This window comes from Scomber japonicus, chromosome 12, assembly GCF_027409825.1.
Source record: "Scomber japonicus isolate fScoJap1 chromosome 12, fScoJap1.pri, whole genome shotgun sequence".
In the NCBI taxonomy this organism is placed as follows: Eukaryota; Metazoa; Chordata; class Actinopteri; order Scombriformes; family Scombridae; genus Scomber; species Scomber japonicus.
In genome coordinates, this window is record NC_070589.1 from 2,836,310 (window position 1) to 2,857,987 (window position 21,678).

The 21,678-nt window shown below is 40.0% G+C and overlaps 1 protein-coding gene across 2 annotated transcripts; it reads right to left on the reverse strand.

Moving 5' to 3' along the window:
* Nucleotides 1-455: 455 nt before the first annotated feature.
* blvra (biliverdin reductase A) lies at nt 456-18,328 on the reverse strand. 2 transcript variants are annotated; one of them, XM_053330254.1, is made up of 7 exons: nt 18,250-18,328; nt 13,622-13,745; nt 8,346-8,465; nt 5,005-5,102; nt 4,446-4,553; nt 3,957-4,125; nt 456-1,215 (listed from the first exon to the last, which is right to left on the reverse strand). In XM_053330254.1, the coding sequence occupies exons 2-7, from the start codon at nt 13,738-13,740 to the stop codon at nt 960-962; spliced, it is 870 nt and encodes a 289-aa protein (XP_053186229.1). In that variant the 5' UTR covers nt 13,741-13,745; nt 18,250-18,328; the 3' UTR covers nt 456-959. The 2 variants fall into 2 exon arrangements, with proteins under 2 accessions (XP_053186229.1, XP_053186228.1); XM_053330253.1 differs by having other exon boundaries at nt 18,246-18,322.
* Nucleotides 18,329-21,678: the final 3,350 nt, after the last annotated feature.

Consider the following 21,678-nt stretch of genomic DNA (forward strand, 5'->3'; position numbering starts at 1 on the left):
CATGTTAGTAACATGGATTAGTTAGTTAGTACATTAGTGCCTGCAGATTGGAGAGGGAGGAGTAAGAGAGAACTCAGTGCATCAAGTGAAGTCCCCCAGCAGTCTAAGCCTATGGCAACATAACTAGGAGCTGGTCGAGGGCAGGCCTGGCTGGTTTTATCAAAAAGGAACGTTTTAAGCCTACTCTTAAATGTAGAGAGTGTCTGCCCCCTGGACCGAATCTGGAAGATTCCACAGAAGAGGAGCCTGATAACTGAAGGCTCTGCCTCCCATTCTGCTTTTAGAGATACTAGGAACCATTAAAGTCTTTGTGGGTGAGAAGGATATACAGGATGGGGATAACATTTATGTTATGTTCATGTTTGGTATAGATATGTCTCTGAATAATATTACCTAAAGTAGACAATATCTATTTATCTACATCTAGGATATTTTATATGACATAATATGGGGACATAAAACTGTTATATGATGGTCAACAAAACAAACTCTTTCTGTGAGCAGAACCTGAGACTACTGAACTTCTTACAAGGATTCAAGGGGGTATTGTGAATCTTAAGACAAACAGTTATGACTTTATTTTGTGAATTCTTTTTTGTACATTCATGAAATAAAAACAATACATTGAAAAAGAAGAGTATGATGAGTGTGATGATAACTGTAACCTTCTGAATCTCTGCTGTATGCTGGATACCTGCTCTGTATGTCATTTCCAAAAGTCATATTAGTCTACTTTCAGGCACCTGTGTATAAATATGTGCTGAATATGTTAAAATGTTTTATTCAGTTCAATGACTCAGCTTTCAAACACTAATAGTCACCGGAGTGATGAATAATTAACCTGACTTATAATACAGAAACTTAAGGACATGGTGATTAAACAAATAAATACATAAAAAAAATAATGTTTAAATGAGATCAAGATTTATGATGACTATTATAAATTGTAGACTACTCATTTATCTTTGGCAAAGTTTTTGTATCCTATCTGCCAGTTCCAAGCAGTGTAGGATCCTGATTTTCTCTCTCTTGAGCTCCTCTGCACTCACTTGGCCCACCAACTTGGCAGAAAAGTGGACCAGGTCCTGCATGAAGAGGCCCACAGCCCCTCTGGGTGCCCCAGGGATCTGGGTCAGAGTGCATGAACCAAAGTGAAAGTTGATGTTCTTGGTCCTGGGGAGACCAGGTCTCCGTTCCTCGATCCATGTCAGAGGTCTAGAGGAGCAAAGATGAAATGAATGTTTAAATGACTTAAATACTGACTGTGTAATTTACCTTACTCCATATCTGGAGATGCCAACCAAAGGTTAGGGTTCAAGACTGGAAGACACTCCCATTCAATGGCTTCTACCATGAATTCTTTCAAAAACTTTGCAATTGATGAAGGAATTCAACGAAATAGCAAATACATTAGGGGATTGGTCGAAAAAGTTGAACATACAAAAAGTTCCAACCATGGCTGGCTGGGACTAAGAAATGGATGGTTATGAGGAAACCATCACTAATTAAAGCCTGTATGCAAGACATCAATCTCAGACAAAAAAACATGTTCAACGGGCAACTGGAACATTCTAGTTTCAGAAAACATAACCTCTACCTAGATCTGTTGTGTAGGACTAGATGTTGATATCCCCTATTACATACGTGCTTGAGGCACCAATGAGACTCTGTGGGAAGGTCAAGTGAGTGATGGCATCCTTTGGGTTATCAAGTGGGCACCCTCCTTCTTGGGTGTTTCGCTGATAGGCCCATGACATCAGTACCTGGGGTCCACTTCCTCCCGGTGGCCAGGATCAGGGCAGCTTGGGCTACAACTGGATCACTTGAATCCAGTAGCATAATTTCCAGTCTGACTTTGGTGCACTTTTACACTGACAGACTGGAAATGGGAAGATCTAACATCCCTTTGCCGTAGAGCCCAATACTGCTGAAGCACCTGGGAAGGCCAAGCCACTTCCTTGCAAACAAGCTGACTAGCCTCTCCAGCTTTTCCACCTGTGAGAGCGGGGCCGCATACAAGGTTAGTGGCTTGCTCTTTGTCTTTGAAGGAGGCATCATACCAGCGACCTAGGCTTTTCACTGGCTTCTCGGAGACCATTGGAATAGGTTCTTTGCCAATGTGGAAGTGGTGGTCTGACAGTTTCCCTTTGACAATGGAGATGCTTCTGGGCTTGATGTTCATGCGATCCAGCTCAATGTTTTCCTGGAACTTTCTTAGTAGCCGTACGGTGCAAGCCTTGGTTGTGGTGAGTGTTGCCAGGTCTTATTCGCTGTCCACCAACCACCCATCGAGAGGCCCGGCTGATCACTTCCATGGCCACAGTGAAGCCCAGCGGGGAGATGGTGCAGCCGGCCATGATTCCCACAGGTGTTGCCATGCTGTGGTGTACTGTAGCTGGACATCCTGGAAGTAGGCCTTGACAAGGGCTGTGAGGGCAGCTGGGACCTTGAAGTAATCAAAGGCTGTCCACAGAAGGTTGTGAGGGACTGAGCCAAAATCGTTAGCGAGATCCAGGAAAACCATGTGAAGATCTGTTCCCTCTTTCTTGGTGACCTGGATCTGGTGCCAGATGACACTGGCATGTTCCACACAACTGAAGAGGCCTGAGATGCCTGCCTTCTTTTTTGCAGGTATAATGCCTGCCTGTAAGTGAGTATGCTGAAGAAGATTTTTCCCTCCACATTTAGAAGGCTGATCTGGCCGATCCAGGACGTTGGCATCTCCTTCTTTTGCCACACAACTCTCATCAGCTTACAGAGGGATCGCAGGACATCTAGTGCGTTTTTGTAGAGCCTGTATGGAACTCCACTGGGGCCTGGAGCTGATGTGGCCCTTGCTCAATGCACTTGTCTACTTCGCTCCATCTGGTGGGCTGATGTCTATTTGGTGCTCTGAAAGACTCTTCTCCTTTGAGAATAGGCTCTTCACAAATTTGAAGGGATCTTTGTAGAAGCGAGATCTTGTTTGCTACTTCCTTCTGTGCTTCCTCAGTAGGTTTTTAGCTCTCCTCAGTGTATCAAGCCTGTTCTGGATCTGTCCCTGCAGCAGGTTTATGCCCTCCTCCTCCTCCTCTGTGGCCTTCCTCCTCCGTTTCTTCAGCTGTCTCCTCTCCTTGACTAGGCGATCTATTTCTGTCTGCCTTCTGGACTTACTGGGGATTGACGAAGTAGATAATTTGCCTTTGACCACTCCGAACCGTTCTGCTCCATAGGCATAGATTAGAACGCCCAGTCTCTCCAACTTCTTCATGGTGGTGCCTCTGATCCCTTAGTTCTTCCTCCTCTGGGAAAGGGGTGTTGATGTCCTGCAGGCTGTGGATTCTGTCCTGCTGCTGAACTTCAGTCGACTGACTCGACCTGCTTCTCAGAAAGTAGCTGTCGATGCAATTTCCCTGTTGACACTTCTTTAGGCACCCTTTCTTGCCCTGGTGTATTTTCAGGCCTTGGATTCAAGTAACCTTTGTCCAGCCACATATGCAGCTCTGGAGCTTGTGTCCTACTGTAGTTGTTGGAGCCTCAGGTATGCTGATCATCAATCTCGTAGTCTGTTCTGTTCCTATGTTCGTTACTGGGTTGTCTGCCATCTTCCACCCAAGCTCACACTGGCTCAAGGGGTATTTTCTTCTTAGGAGTTTTGTGTGGGTGGGACCCATACACCGATCTTGTTGGATCCCACCATCATGGATAGCTAGCCCATGGCGACCCGTTGGGGTCTATTCCCTCCTGCCAGCTGTCTTTCCATGCTGTCGCAAGGTCTTTCCCTTGTGGTCAGCTGCCCTTTCACAGGTCACTGGTTCACAAGTTGATCAGATCTGTTGTGTAGGACTAGATGTTGATATCCCCTATTACAACTGAATTCAGGACCCACTGTCTGAAATGCAAAGACAATTTTGACAAAGAGAAACTATTAAATATATTTTAAAATTACAAATGCAGGCAGAAAAATCCTCTCTCACTTGTTGTCAGCAGTAAACAGCTTTGCAGTCATCTTGCAGAAGTTGATACCAGAGTCCTCCTCTATGGTTGCTGCAGTTACTGAGAGTTCACCAAACAACTCCACTAACCAGGTGAGGCGAGCAATGCCACTGAATGCTAATGGACCAAACCCAGGCTTCAGAGGTCCACCTTGAACAAATGACAACATATGGACATTATTAATACATTTCTTCAAAGACATTTAGCTTGAATTCCCACCTTAAAAGAGGTTTCTTTTGGAGTCTTTAGGAGAACTTCAACATCAGTCTGGTGTTAATGTCAAATTAAAACACACTGATGCACCACAGCGTTTTCAACAGATAGTGCAGCGTGGACTTAAACTGGAGAACATCATCACAAGATTAAACCATATTCTAGAACTAAACCAGGAAAATGTTAAATGAGTTGAAATTTGGTTAATACTTAAAGTATGTGAAGTAACCATGGTGAGACACATTCCAGCCTCTTACCTGTGAAATGAAGAGTTCCTTCCTCCAACATTTTCCCCTCCACCTCTTTCTTCAGTTGTTTGTAGTCTTCTGACAGCAGCTCTATGTGTTCTTCATGAAGAATCACTCCTGACACACACACACACACACACACACACACACACACACACACACACACACACACACACACACACACACAAACACAAAAACTACAGTTTACTGAGATAGTAGAATCAGATGCACAAACCGTTTGTTGGGCCTGTGTTTTTGCAAAAAATATAACTGACCCCAGAGTTGATCAAGGGTACCAAGTACTGATTACTTTTATTAAGTACAATCAAGGACAATCAAGAATCCTTGACCCCAGATATTTCCCTAATAGTGGAAGATGATGTTCTAAAAAGATGTAATTTCTACTACTGATCTGAATTCATTAACTTCCACTGCTAAGGAGAAGGATTCATGCTGAATTACCGCACTCACTGAATCCCACCACTGAATGTCCTATGAAAGGCATGTCGATGAAATGTCCCTCCTGACCTACACATAGTACATGGTGCATCCTGTAAATTATTATCACCTTTTTCCTGGGCCAAATCCCAAAGCTCCACAGCAGCCTTGTAGTTCATAGCCATGGGATACTCCACACAGACATGTTTCCCTGCCTGCAGAAAGGTTCTAATGAGAGAGAAAGGGAGTCCAAAATGAAGACAACAAAAATTCTGATAGGAACTTGTGAATTCTAAAAATGCACAATGCAAGAGGGGAGGTTATAGTGTCTGGTGTAATAATACAGTGAAAAAAGATGCTCAGCGTATCCTGATGTTTTTTTGGAAACATTTGTGATATTAGTACCATATGAAGCTACAAAAACTTGTCTATTTACACACACATAGTACATAGAGAAACAATGGCTTTCATTTGATGTCACGCTTATGTCCACCTAATGAATGTAAGTCATTAGCTTTTTTATGGGCTTGATTAAATGCTCAGAAAACAATATCTGGTTCTTTAGCTGCTAAATGCTCCACTATCCTCTAGGGGTGGGGGAAAAATCGATTCATGTACATATCGCGATTTATTATGGGGTGATTTTAAAAAACTATTTTTCTCCCCAGAATCGATTTTTGTTTCTATTTTAGAGGCTCTATTTTAGCCAATTGTTTTATTTTATTACCTTACAGCACTACCTTCTCAGCGCTGCTGCAAAAATGACTGTGCTTGAAGTAACGTGACGTTAACTATGTTGATCACTTGCTCGATTTCATTAGAAGTTGCTAGTAGCTAGTTAACCATATAACTTTGGCTTTGGTGTAGACTTCATAACACAACCTGCCCTCTCCCTTCATAAGCTACTGAAGTACGGGGAGGATAAAAGCAGACAACCCAACTCTCCTGGACGTCCTGTGAATCTCCAGCATATTGATAGCGGCTCCTTGACGCCCACAAAAGAGACACAATCTCCTGGAATCTGGAGCGACCAAGCAAGAGTGCGCACTAGAGTGACTGAGCGCATGTGCGTGTCTGTGTGTGAGACTATCAATGCAGCACGTGAGAGAGCACAGCCTCCTGATAGTGTGTGTGTTGCTGCTTATTACACCAATCGCACCTAAATCTTCTAAAGTGTAGGAGCAGTTCACACTACATAAAACTAGAAAGTGTGCTGCATCCTGCGCACGTATGCACGTACACAAAAAACGATCAGTTTTCTATTGCTTTTGCGCGTCATATTAATGATATAATGTCACTGTGTGGATCATTAACCTTGTTGCAGTGTGCTCCCAAAAATAAATACCTATTTTTGTGTAGCATACATGTTATTTTGTTAAAGCTATCAGACATTACACTACTCAGTGCTCTCTGAGTAGTCAGAGCACTTTACGTATTATATTAAAACATATTATAATCTCTTGAACAATTCATTACATTGACACAGACTGATGTGCATTGTTTATGGGAATGTCATTCATGGTTTATCATCTCTAGAAGTGTATGATTCAACTTGTTTGTTTTTCAAGAAGGAAAATTGCAATTACTGATTATATCGAATCGCAATACTTGCAGAATCGCAATTATCGAGAATCGTGATACAAATCGAATTGGCACCTTAAAATCGTGATACAATCGAATCGTGACCAAAGCATATCGTCCCACTCCTACTATCCTCACAAGCTAGTCGCTAACATTGTCTGCTATTTTGTACAGGTAGTGTACAGTGGGTCAACTGAGTCTGTTCACTGAAAACTGCTGCCTACTGCTGTGGGACACAATGATGGTGATATATATCAGTATGGGGGCCAGAAAACCAAAATGAGAAGTTCCATAAAGCTGAATCTGCAGAGATGATAAAATACTCAGGGCTTCTATTTGTTGCGCACATGTGTGTGTGTGTGTGTGTGTGTGTGTGAGTGAGAGAGAGAGAGAGGAGAGATGTGGGAGACAGAAAGTAAACTTAGGTCACAATGTTGAGTTTTGGAACTATGTAAGGCTGTTGTTACCAACTAACGTTACCCAGTGAGTTTCATGCTTATGGCCTCTTTGAACTAAAGTGACTGCTCCCCGAATACAGCTGCTGGTGTGAGTCGGACTGTGCCAGAGAGTGGTGGCTGCGTTAGAGGAGAGTATGCATCATAAAAGGAGACTTTTTTAAAAATTGTCCTCAAAATCTAACTGTTTTTTTGGAACATTTATGAACTGGTAACATTTATTTCCTGTGCTCTGTGGGTGTGTCATGATCATTCATACCTATACAACCAGTAGTTAAACTACTAAGGCACAAAAAAAACCTTAACCGGGGTCCGGCGAGGAGCCGTTCATTTCCTCTTATTTGAGGCGGGATCAACAAATGTCGATCAAATGCCTCTGTACACTACTGGACAAACTTACAGCCAATCATATCAATGATAGACGATGACGTATTCAAAGTCTGTAGGGAGCAGCAAGAACACTTTCTTGTTATGAAAGAAAAATCATGTAGCGCAGGGTTTTGTTCTATTTTCAAAGTGAACTTGCTTTCCAATATATTTAGCACACAATCTACTGCTGCTTGGAACGGTTGCTGCAGCTCCATGGCCACCATGCTGGATGTAAACAGAGTCACTCTACAATCGTTATCGTCTTGAGCCCGCCTCCCCGTTCTGTGATTGGTTCCCTAGCTCAGGCAAAGATTTTGTCTTGGTGGCCATGCTAACTTTCTGAGCGAAGTGGAATCGCGCTTGAGTGAGAGTATAGGTATATCCGGGCTACCAGAATGATGCATTTGACTTAAAAATGTACAAAATGTTCCTACCCCCTACAGGGTCGGACTGACGTTTAACTACCGTAGTCTCTCAAAATGATGTGGGAAACACTGGGCCACTGGATTTGTAATATCAAATTAGATGTGTGTTGTTCTATTTGTGTGATATAGGATTCTTGCAATTTACTTTTATTTTATTGGCAATATGTTATAAAAAATAATCATTATACATCTGATATCTGCATGAAGAGTGAAATTAGACTATGGCAGGCCGCCACATTCCATTACATTGCTGCTGTTGCTTCATATTAAAAGCTTCCCACTAGCAAATAATGGGGCTTTTATTGTGAATAAGTTATTGGAAATTAAATGTGTGTCTACCAAGTTAGGGAAGTGTCTTTAGGAGGGTTTTTTTCAAATAAAAAAGATGTTTTCATGGTAAACAACCCCTCTGCTTGCCAGTGGAAAGCACTCACTGTGCTTGTGACATGGTTCAGTAAAACTAACATGAAAACCATGGACACAACTTACATGTAAAGATGTTACAGGATGTCTATGTTGATTTTGCTTTATTTTGCCACACATTTGTCAGTATTTATTTAGTGATTAAGATACTGTACTTATTTAGTGCCAAGACAGATAAACAGCAGAGATATTTTGCAGTTGTTTTTCTTGCATATTACCTGATGTTATCCTCATGTGACACATTCTCAGTGCAGATGAATGCCACATGAATGTCTTCTGTGCTCACAGCTTCTTCTACTGAGATCTGGCTCACCCCCTGCTGACTGTCCAGGCTTCTCCTGTTGACAAAAACATACCAGGATAGAAGTAAATTCATGATGTCTGACAGTATTTGAAGTATTTATAAGTGTAACTGCATTGTGTGAAACTGCTGCTCCCATTTCACAAGCATTATGTGGTGAAAAATAGAATACATTTTTCTGGCCCACTGAAAAAAATGACATTTAAGCTAAAAAGCTATTTAGTGTTTGTCAATATGAACTGCGATGGGTATTGTTACCTGCCTAATTTGATCAGTGATGACATGTATAGCCGCATGTTATTGTTCAACCTCTGGTTGGTGGTGTCCAGATAATAATGTGGGCTTCATTGATAATTGGCAGACTTTCTGGGGAAGACCTGGTCTGATTAGGAGAGACGGCATACATCCCACTTTCAAATGGAGCTGCTCTCATATCTAGAAATATGGCCAAATGTATTAACCCAAACCCATGACAACCCAGAGTCCAGACTAGGAGACAGAGCTGCAGTCTTACACGCTTCTCTGTGCTTCCATTAGAGCAGTTACCCACCCAATTACATATAGAAACTGTGTCTGTCCCCCAACCCCCTAAACCTCTCACAAACATCTGATTAAAATTAATACCATCGCAGCAGTAGAACAACTAAATATGGACTCCTAAACACCAGATCTCTCTCCTCTAAAGGTGTATTAATCTATGATAGAATATCAAATTCAAATCATATTGACTTATTCTGTCTCACTGAAACTTGGCTGTGCCAAGAAGAATACTCCAGCCTAAATGAATCCACTCCTCCCAGTCATATTAATACTCACATTCCTCAAGATACCGGTTGAGGAGGTTTTTAACTCAGACTTAATAATCAACCCCAGACCTAAACTTATTTATAATTCATTTGAAAGTCTGGTTCTTAGTCTTTCTCAGCCAACCTGGAAAACTTTACAGCCAGTTTTATTTGTTATAGTGTACCATCCTCCTGGCCCGTATGCCCAATTTTTATCTGACTTGATAATGACAGCCTTAACACTGCATTTATCTCATTATTAGATTCTTCATTGGGCTTCTCCCAAAATGTGAATGAACCCACTCACTGTTATAACCACACTCTCGACCTTTTTTTTTTTTGGTAACAATTTGTTAATTTTTCAAAACAAGTACGACAACAACAAAAAAAAGAAAAAAAACAAAACCAACAACAATGTAATGAATCATCCTAATTATGTGTTCTTACTAGATGTCTGTCTGATGGTGCTGTCACTAAATTTAAGGAAATAATTCCATTAGTACTAAATTCAATACCATGTCAATACAACAGAGATTTCTTATTCTGATTTTAGTCCCTCTCAGATTGACTGTGTTGTTGATAGTGCTGTAGACTCACTGAGAAAAACTCTGGACTCCATCGCTCCTTTAAAAAAGAAGATAATAAAACAACAGAGAACAGCTCCATGGTATAATTCTCAAATTAGACAATTAAAGCAAACTTCATGAAAATTAGAAAGAATATGGCGTTCCACTAAACTAGAAAGTCTTGCTTAGCCTGGTAAGACAATCTTAAAATATATAAGAAGGCCCTCTGTAACACCAGAGCCTATTATTCATCACTAATTGAGGAGAATAAAAACAGTCCAGGGTTTCCTTTCAGCACTTTGGTCAAAATCCTTCTCCTCACCTTCAAAGCTCTCAATGGTCAGGCTCCATCATATCTTAAAGAGCTGATAGAACCTTATGTACCTACTAGAACACTGCACTCCCAGCATTCAGGCTTACTTGTGGTTCATAGTATCTCTAAAAGTAGAACAGGAGAGGGGAGAGTGGGAGCCTTCAGCTATCAGGCTCCTCTCCTGTGGAACCATCTTCCAGATTTGGTCCGGGGGGCAGACACCCTCTCTACATTTAAGAGTAGGCTTAAAACTTTCCTTTATGATAAAGCTTATAGTTAGGGCCCCTAGAGCTCTTAGCTTATGCTGCTATAGACTTAGACTGCCGGGGGACTCCCATGATGCACTGAGCTCCTCTCCCCTCCTCCCTCTCTCTCTCTATCCATCCATCTATATCCATTAACATTCATGTTCTATTAATTGCATTCAATAACCTAAACTTCTTCCCCGGAGTTGTCTGTGCTTTGTCGTCTCACAGGTAATCTGGGCCTGTAGACGTCCGGATGACAGATTCCAGACCTTCTAGCTTCATTGTTGATTTTCATTGTGCTTCTCTCCTCTATCCTTCCTCTCTCTTCTCTCAACCCCAACCGGTCGAGGCAGATGTTCTCCCACTCTGAGTCTGGTTCTGAGGTTTCTTCCTGTTAAAAGGGAGTTTTTTCTTGCCACTATCACCAAGTGCTGCTCATGTGGGAATGTTGGGTCTCTTTAAAGTTAAAACCTGAAGAGTTCGGTTTAGAACCTGCTCTATGTGTAAAGTGCCTTGAGATAACTTTGTTATTGATTAATAGTGACAGAGTCATAACACTACTGATCCATGTATTCCTATAACTCTCAGTAGTGATAATTTTCTTTTAATGATAAAATTAAAATCAGTCACACTAAAAGAAAATAAGTTCATGTATTTGTTTCCGAAGGCACTGAAGTTAAATGCACTGAACGCAATAAATGGGTTTAGTTTTGATTTAAAAAAATGAATATTCAGACCAAATAGCTGTTGTCTAAGTAATAAATTTTAAATAGGTCTTGTTTCAAAGTCATTTGATTTTACTGTATTATTATTTTCATTTATTTGTTTCAGAAGGTACTGAAGTTAATGGTATTAGTTTTGATTTTAAAAAGGAATGTCCAGGAATAAAACCCAATTGATTGTTCATTTTCAGAGACATGTTGTTTGTCCTTTTTCTCATTTTCACTATTGCTATTTAATAAGGAAAAATAATGTATTTGATTACTCGATTAATCGATTAAATAATCGAAGGAATAAACGATAGAATAATCGATTACAAAAATAATCGATAGTTGCAGCTCTGCCCATGGCCCAGCTTTGAGCTACAAACAACATGATGTTACTTTTGTTATTGTTTTCAATACATGTTTTTGTATATACATGCCTGTGACCAGGCTTGGGGACAACATGTAACAGCCTTATGTAATTACAATACAAAACCAAAAAAAGATAACTGTATTCCGTTACAGTTACAGAAAGAAAAGACGTAATCAGATTACGGGTACATTTATTAAAAATGGGGATTATTTAACAGGATTACACAGTTAACACCAACTCTCTGAACACACTATTATTTCCCCTTAACTGCATTTGGGAATTTGCCTTGGTCAATTAGATGGTTTTTGCAACAAGTCTTATTTGCATAGAAAGTGGCCAATTTTGTGTTGAATGTGCACTGTGTTTATTATTGCATATTTGGTACTACCATAATCCTAAAGTAGAGGAAAGTAATCAAGTTACATTATTTTAACATTGTGATATTTTGATTAGGTTACTAACTAAATTTTTAACAGGTAACTAGTAAATGTATTTTGGAATCCATTTTTAAAGTAACCCTCCCGACCCTGCCTTCGACCCATGATGTCATCAGGTTCACAAAACAAAAGCAACCACTCTCCTTTTTCTCTTTCTCAACTTTCTTTCTCTCCCACTGCTGCTATAGAAGCAGAAGGCAGCAGTGCACTGAGCATACAGCTAACCGTATGCTAAGTACACTGCTACTGCAACTGTTTAACTTCATCAATATACAAGCACTGATCTTGTGCATGTTGTTCATCAAGCTGTATTGTTGTGGTGTCTGTTAAGTTGATGTTAGTATGCTCCACACATGTTACATCCAGTAACTAGGCCATGCATAGAACTAATCTGTTCTTAACCTGGCGCCTCATCCTACACAAATGAGCCTTTAACATAGACACATAACATCTACACACTATTTGTTCTGACCAACATGCATGAAGGCAGAACAAAGAAGACACACTCTCTTGCCGCTGTCCTCCCTTTGCCATCTTTGCGCTCAGCTCCTATACACACACACACACACACACACACACACACACACACACACACACACACACACACACACACACACACACACACACACACACACAGCAGAGAAGACAGCAAAGTAAAGGATAATGTTTTACTTGAAATGACAAAAATTGTTACTATAAGCGTATGAGTAACAAGCCAGTAAGACTAATTCATCAAAACAACTTTAAGAAGCATAAACATGTAGAAAAGCAATATTTTCACCACCAGTATGTTTTACACAACCACAGCCACTGGTTAGGACTAAAAGCAAATTGTTACAAAACAAGCTAAAAACAAAAGCTGTCTGTCTTCTTCGACTCTGTGGTGCCAATCAGTCATCTCATATGCAGTGGTGTGTTGTGTAGGGGGGGGGGGGGTTCTGAGCGGGACAAGAACAGACTCAACAGACTGATAAAAAGAGCCAGTTCAGTCTGTGGCTGCCCCCTGGACTCCATAGAGGAGGTGGGAGGGAGGAGGGTCTTGGCCAAACTGTCCTCCATCACGCTGTCAAGATTAGTGGAAGGAAAAGGCCTCTAGCATCGATTTAACTCTCCGTAATACGTAAAGTTGATGTGGAAAACCGCCTCTTTAATGATGAATGGACTGATGAGTACGCATTCATCATGCCAACTTTTAGAAATGTGACACCTGTATGCCTCATTTGCAGTGAAACAGTGGCTGTTGCTAAAGATTATAATCTGTGGCATCACCACAACACGAGGCATGTAAGTTTCAAGGAATCATTCCTGAGCAGTCAGGATATGACTGAAAGAGGAGAGGTATTTATCATGCCCTTTTAAGTTATGCCAGTTGGTTTTTCTTCTTTTCTTTTTGTACTGAGAAGTCTGTTAGTTTGAAGCTTGTTGTTGAGACTTTGTAATAAAAACAAATGTTAAGCAAGGGCATGTGGAAAAATGATGTCAAAGAAGTAGGCTATGTTAAACAGTGCAGCGAGTTTGTCCTCATTTTGGAATGTAAACAGACTATGAGAGTCTATCATTGCTGATAGTTATTTCAGTCTCAGAGGTTTTTTTCTGTAGCTTTAATAGCGGGGATATTTTCTCTTTGATCCTCACAATTTTGGAATCCAGTGGCGGGCTGGATCAGATCCGGCCCACGAGTTAATGATCACTGCTTTATATACGTCATTAACAATATGACAAGACATGAAGGTTGTGTATCTGTGCATGCTAGACAGCATGTGTTACCTTGATGTGAATCCTCTGACAGTGAGTTTCTCTGCAGGACTATTAGGCAGTGGAGCTAAAATGTCTCTGATCCTCACACTACCTGCTGTGCCGATGCCAACCACCACTGCTCCAAACATCCCGACTGAGAAAGAAAGAAAATAGACATGAAATGTGTTTAAAAATGTGTATATGAACTATTCAATGTTTAGGGTTCACTCAACCCCACCCTCTTTTTTACTCATTACAAAACAAAAGTAGGTCACATAGTTTCCCAACATTATGGTCTAAATGTACTCCACTCTGCAATTTCATTTGATGGAAATAGGAGACGAGTAACGTTCATGTTCACTTATTCAACTTAAATTGAACCCAAACTCTTTTCCACATAATTATCCAATGAAGATTTTACAGACTGTACAGTGTTGTGCCTCTAGTGAAATTACTCAAGAACAGAAATATATCAGTCACACCATATTGAAGCCATTTCCAGGCACAAATGGGGGCCTTTTACTTTGAATACTTGCTAGATACTTAGTGTGCTTATTGTATGACTGGAGCAGAAATATATCAGGCCTTGCTTGAAGTTGGACTGATGTGTCTCCAGGTCTCATCAGATGGACCCCATTTCACTTTACAAACAAAATCGGCATTTGACTGTATAAAGAAATTACTAAACAACACAGAAAAGTATTTGAAATTTTAAATAAACTGGCCTCATTTTGTCCTCCGAAGTGTTCTAATTATAATCCCAAATTAAAGAATACAGCTCCTTTCTTTTACTTTAGGGTTGGATACCGAGGTCGGTAATGCTACCGGCAGAATTATGTCAGTACTACTAAGCATTAGTGTTGTGTCGTTCGCGAACGTGTCGTTTGAACGAACGAATCTTTTGAGTGAACGAAGTGAACTGAATCACTTCATGAACTGATTCGTTCCTTTCTCAGTTCAGTTCAGTTGAGCTCAGCCGCGAGCATGGCTGCCGGTCGGGAGTGGAACTGCCGCGACTCACTCACTCGTTCACTGCGAACGAATCACTCAGTGAACGACAACACTGACACAGCGCCACTTTCAGCACAGTACATGAATGAGATTCACGTCCTCAGTATGTCGTTCAATGAATCGTTCGCGAACGAATCACGTTCGCGAACTGCTGAAAGTGGCGCTGTGTCAGTCACTCACTGACTCAGGGCACTGAGGGCTGAGGAGTTGATTCACGTTCAGTACATGTACTGCTAACATTAGCGCTGTGTTGCTAACATCAGTGTAGCATCATGTTATGTTATTTTACTGTGCACAGAGGACACTTTCACTGTGTATATTACTCTGTATATTTTTAGTGCATGTATAAGCAGCGCTGCGTCTCCCGCGAATGATTGTATAATATAGTCCTTGAACGCACCGTCCCTCAGTAAGTGAACGTGAACCTCAGGGCTGAATCATGAACTGAATGACGGATTATTTGGCTGTTTATCAGTTCAGGGAGTTGGAGAGCACTGAACGATTCGGTGAACAAATCTTTTGAACAAATCATTTTAATGAACGGATTCTAAAGATTCAGTACAGTAAAAAGAACTGCCGTTCCCATCACTACTAAGTATTGGTTCACGTCAAATCAAACAGTGCCAAATTTCGGTACATTCAAACTCATTGTTATTGAGCAAACGCATGAGCTGGGTCACATGTCAGATCAGGATGTTGTGTACCTGTTCTGACAGTTCTATACTTCATCCTCACAGGTGCAAATACAGCCAATAAATTTAGCTAGAAATCTCATGAAAATCATTATACCTACTAAACTCAGTCATGGTGTCACCATGTGTAACTAAATTAGCGCTAAAACTACAAAGATGCATTGTAGGAAAACAGTGATAAAAACAGGAACATAAAAATAAATGTTTAAAAGAAATATTATTATAAGCTAAATAACCCATATTTTTCACTTGTTTTCTCACATTTTCTTTCTAACAATTGCACCCTTTATACTTATATTTTTATTCTTTTAATTTTTTTGTGTTAAATTTATCTTTATCTTTCCTTGACAGTTACCACTAACATTTCACTACATATTGTACTGTGTATACTTGTGTCTGATAATTATAGTCTATTTTTTTATTTTCATACTTATATTGTATATTGTATTTTAAAATGTTCAAAATAAATAGGCAACAAAATTTAAAGCAAGAATGTTGGACCATTTTGGGCTGATACTTAAGGAGATTTAGAGTAAAGTACCGAAATGAACCCAAACCTACTTTTAAATTCTTTATATTTGATTTTCAAATGACTGTGTGAATAATTTGTTAAATCCCACATGCGTGTATTCAGTGGCGGTTTTTGCTATGGGCAAAGTGGGCAACCGCCCAGGGCGCAATCTACTTGTGGGCGCACGAGCGCTCTCAAAAAAAAAAATAAAAAAAAAATCGCCAGTTTTCTAGACTAATACGCTCATTTCCACATCAAGTTTGTGCAGTGGGCGATGAGGCGCCCCTACTATCATGTCAACTTGCTGCTGAGAGTCATATATACAGGCTGTGTGTGTCAGAAGAAAAGGCAAAGGGGAGGGGGCGGGGTATCAACTTGAGACTGCAGAGGCTGTGAGCAGGTTGTGAGTGAGTCTCAGGGGCCATCCACACGGAAACGCTTTTTGGTTTAAACGCAGATGTTTTGCATCGTTTTGGCCGATCGTCCAAACGAATACTGTAAGCGTTTACAGCGTATTGCCTGAAAACGAAGCTTTCTGAAACCTGGTCCCAGGGTGAAAACATCGCAAACGCAGCCCTTGAGTGTTCGTGTGGATGGTGAAGACGCATACCTGCGTTTCGATCATGTCATCGCCACACCCCTCGAGCTTAGCCTTCCACTGTGATAACATACAGTCAACAGATACAGTCTCAGCCATGGATGTACATCCAAGGCTTATCTTAACTTCTCTTATACAGTCTATGGGCTTTAATAGGCTACCCTCATTCTCAGAGGAAAAGCAAGGGGGGGGGGGGGGGGGGTAGACTGACCTGTGATGATTATGATCCCAGGCCACACAACACAAACTGCTGCTTCCAAATAAATAGTAATACATTTATAAAATTAATACATACCCGCTATAGCTACATGTAAATTATTGGATTATGTGAAAATGCAATAAATAAATAACTTTACACCTGCACTTTCATGTGGTCAAGCACTCCCTGATAGCAATCTAATCACCCACAAAACATTTTAATGCCAGTTGTAAAAAGGGTGAAAGTCTGTCAGATTACGTTAATTATTAGTATTTTTAATTTATTTATTTTGTTTTATCCATTTGTATGATGACGGATGTGTGTAATTTACTTTGGTGTTTACATACTATATTTCATTTATTTATCTTATTTTTTGTGTTATGAAGGATTTGTGGGGAGGGGCGCCGATAGTCGGTCCGCCCAGGGCGCAAGACTAGCCAGGACCGCCTCTGCGTGTATTCATTGTTATTTGTGACATCGTATTTTGAAAATCGCACATCGTCATGTATATCCACGTGCTAACTTCGCTGGTTGTGTAACGGTTTCGATGTCTTTATCTACGGCTGCACTCCTATTTTAGTGGCGACTGATGACTACAGAAAAGCGAACGACGGAACGCTTGATCGCAGTTAATAAATGAATGCGAGGAATGAACACGTTTTGACATGGACTGAATGAATGAGGAAATTAATGGCTATGTCACAGCTGCTTCGGTCACTGCAGGACTGCGGTAAAGTTGGTTCGTTGGTTTTATCTGTGCTTTTAATCGGAGACCACGGCAATGTCCGTGTAGCTTATAGCAACATCATCATACTTTGATATACTATAAGATTACGATCAACTTTCCTCACGATTCCAAGTTTTACCAGAAGACAGCGTCTCCACATTGTCAACCTACCGTCATTCGCCGTGGTCCATGTCTGCAAATTACACGTTTCAGTATAATTTAAGTCATGAAACATACCTTGTCCATATAAAAATTTTCAGAAATACCTCACCTGTAGTAGTTAGAGCATTGCAAATATGATATACTACAGCAATCAGAATGGGGGAAAAGTCCTTTTATTGGTTTTTAGTGAATAGTTTTCATGACTAAATTCATACTGAAACATGTAATTGGCAGACGGTCCCAACCGAATGTCAAGCCAATATCCAATTTTAACTACCAACTTTACCACACCTCTGCAGGAGACAGAAAATCATTTACTGAAGAGAATCTGCCAGTTACGTTTAGGGGTCAGTTACCGAGTTATGTAACCCATAGTTTAAATCGCCTTTCCCCACCCCCAGGTTGACGACATGGTGTGGGATGGTGGCAACGGGTGGGTGAGCCTTCATTGAATGACTAGAAAGTTACATTGTTAAAAATTGTGTTGCATAACGCCAGGTAATCCAGTTATGATAGTCGCCTAATTTGTGATATCGAAATGTAAGTAATAATGTAAAAACCGAGCACAGCTAGCGCACTGTGGTTTCAAGTCCCGAATCTAACTTTAATTGAAACTCCAAAAATGTAAGCATTATCCACGCAAATGACCGTAGAAACCCGTGTGGATATGAATGGGGACAGTTCAAAGTGACTCGCAATATTGCCACGTTCACTGACATTCAGCACCAGCTAGCAGAAAAAATCGTTTCCTTACCTGCCTGTAATTAATATTCCGTGTTAGCGAGCCTGTGGCTGTGTCTCAAGGAAGAATGCGGTGTGTGAACTAGTCAACAAAGGTCGAACCGAACGTTACGTGATTTTCTAATTACGTCACCAGCTGTTCCCGCCCACGCGTCGTGTCGCCCTCGCGTCATGTCGCCTAGCAACCTTGATTCTTGCAGTTTACAACCGGGACACAGCTAGTAGAAATGAAGCCAGAAATTTGAATTGTATTATTGTACCAGCCCCTCCAGGTCCAGCAGCAGCACCAGTGACTGCTTGCTCAGCTGAACTAAAATATACATAAACATATTCTCAAGGCTTGATATTTGAATTCAAGAATTAAGGACCCTCTTATTACACTTCTTAAGTACTTTATGTTGTTAATAGTTGTAGACTTGTAGATATCACTGTAAATGAAATAAACAATGTATTTAACAAATTATTTTATTAATTCAATCATTAATTATCCACCTGCTTAATTATTAACATGTAGCTTAATAAAATAAAACAAAATTTAGTACATACTGAACTGTTCATTTTAGTAGGCTACTGTTTGTATTGAAATGGGGTGATACCTGTACATATAGAGCAGGGTCATTGTTCTATCCAGTACAATTTAGAAGCTTACTCTACATTTAAAATATATCAAAATGATACAGAGACAAAATGATACAGAGACATAAAAAAGAGCTGCCTAGATCAGTCCAGCATGGCAACAAACACTGACATTGAAACATTGAAAGCGTAGATTAAATTTAGGGCCTATGACTTCATATCAGTGATACACTCTGTTTGTATTTTCATCAGTAATGTGGTAGAGGATGAGCCATTAGGAACAATAAACAGAGAAATAAGTAAGTTGCAATCTGTACTGTACAGTGATATTTCTATTTGCTTCTAAAAGGAGAGCTAAAAGGATATCATGGCATGTTAATAGCATTAATAACTGCTTAGGCTGATTTCTGAGCGTACATTGTAAGTTTTAAAGCAGTGAGTTATAAAGCATTCTGATAATATTCTAGGAAAATGAAATGCTTGACACCATGAGCAACACTGAAGTCAGAATGTGTTTAAAACACACCCACAGAGTTATCTGGGCTGTAATGCATAGATAAGAAAAAAACGGCCTCTTATCAAATAGTTTCCAAACAGTTGTGTAAGTTAACTGTGAACAAGTGTGTTCGTGACTTAGTGATGAAGTGTATATATATATATTTAAAATATTCCATTTCTTTTGACACTTTACTTAGTTCCAAGTATCATAAATTCATTTTTAAAATTTTGATTATTTTTTTAATTTAAAAAAATGTCAACGTGGAATTTGTCTTCACTACACACAATCTTCTTGAATCTTCAGGCCTTTAGATTTTATCAAGCATTTTCAAAACATTACACATATCGTATATCAGTCCTGGATCACTCAAACTGAAGGATTTTTTTCCATGTAATTTTTAGTTTTTGAGTGATACAAAGTTGTTCAGTACCGACTTCTTCACTGAAATTTTAAAATCCTCCCTCCTCCCGCCTCCTCCTTCCTCCTCCTCCCTCCTTAATCTATAAACACAACTTCTCTCCACATAGATTCTTTATTTGGAACAATCAGCACGTCAAATATAAAAATAAATCTCTGTTTCTTAATTTGTGGTTTGATAATAACATAATTTTAGTCAGCCAGTTACTCAATGATCATGGAAATCTGCTAAATTACAATGAATTCCTTCAAACATATGGTGTTCCTGTTACCCCAAAATAATTTGCAGCCAACTTCTAATGCTAGCAGGCACGTGCACACATAGGGCCCTAGGGGTGCTTGAGCCCCTGCCCTTTTTGCCTCGTATTAAAATGTGCCCTCTGTGTGTGTGTGTGTGTGTGTGTTTTTTGTTTTGTTTTGTCAGAGCCGCCAGAGAGAGAGAGAGAGAGAGAGAGAGAGAGAGAGAGGCAGCTGCCCCATGGATAACTGAGACGTGACAGTGGGGCAACTTGAACCTGTGAGTTATTGTCTAACTAGTCTCCGTCCACTTATCCAACGTGCTTAAATATGGGTAATATTTCAGAAAAACGCTCTATTTTTTATTTCATTTATTTTAATGTGTCAGCTTCTATTTTTGCCGGACGTCAATTTATCACAGAGCAGATCGTGCGGGACAGGGAATCTTGTACAAAATAAAACACCAGGTTAATTTTCAAAATGCACTGTGTTTACGGTGGATCATATTTCCCTCATTACAGGTCTGAATTACAGGTCCGAGGTTTAGATATAAAGTTTATTGTGACTTTGATAATGTGAATGAACTGGCAATTACATATCACTTTCACCTACACAGGACACACAGCTAAGTAGTTAGCTTTCTTTTAGCACTTTACTTTTTAATTTTACATTTATTTCCATATTGTGTAATGGACCGGAAAACAAATTCGGGGGCGCTTAGCGCGCGCACATGCTGCCCTTCTCTAGGTTTGAGCCCCTGCCCCTCTATAATCATGTGAACGTCCCTGAATGCTAGTAATGCAAGCACTAACTGAGCGTCATCAGCATGTCATTAGCTTGCAAGCTGAAGCAGTATGTCTGTGATGCTTCCCTTGATAGTATTGCATGGGTGCACTGCCGTCAGCCAGATCTCTATTTCTTAATTCCTGGTTTGATAACAACATAATTTTAGTTACCCAGCTACTACTACTAATGGAAATCTGCTAAATTACTATGAATTTCTTCAAACATATGGTGTTCCTGTTACCCCAAATGAATTTGCAATTGTAATGGATGCTGTTCCCTCTGGTATCCTAACTCTATTAAGAGGTGCTGGAAAACCAGTTTGTCTTCCTTTAGACACCACATTAACACCAGTGGGTCATATATGCTTCTCTGTCAAATCTAAAACAAATAATAATAATCATCTCATCAGATCATTGTTTCAGACAGATATCACCACTACCCCATCTGTTGTTCAGTACTGGTCTAATATGGTTGATGGTTTGAACTAGATCCATGTATGGAACCTCCCATACAGATACTTACAAACTGATTCATAGATACTACCCTGCCAAACATTATTTGGTAAAATTTAAGAAAGATTTATGTGTGAACTGTTTTCTGTGAGTCTGAGCCTGAAACTGTGATGCACCTGTTCTGGCACTGTCACTCCACTGCCACCTTCTGGAAAGAAGTAATACATTATGTCACATTGAAGATTTATTCAGATTTCTCTTTGGACTGGAACAATGTACTTTTTGGTGTCCATGATGTCAAAAGTAAAAAACTGAAAGAACTGTATGTCATAAATCTAATAATAATATTAGGGAAATATCATATACACAAAGCTAAATTTAGTCACTCAAAGCTGTTTTTTGGCATTTCAAAGGGAAACTGAACAATATATCCAGAGCATCTGTGACTCAAATAATAAGAAAGCTGTCAAAACATAATT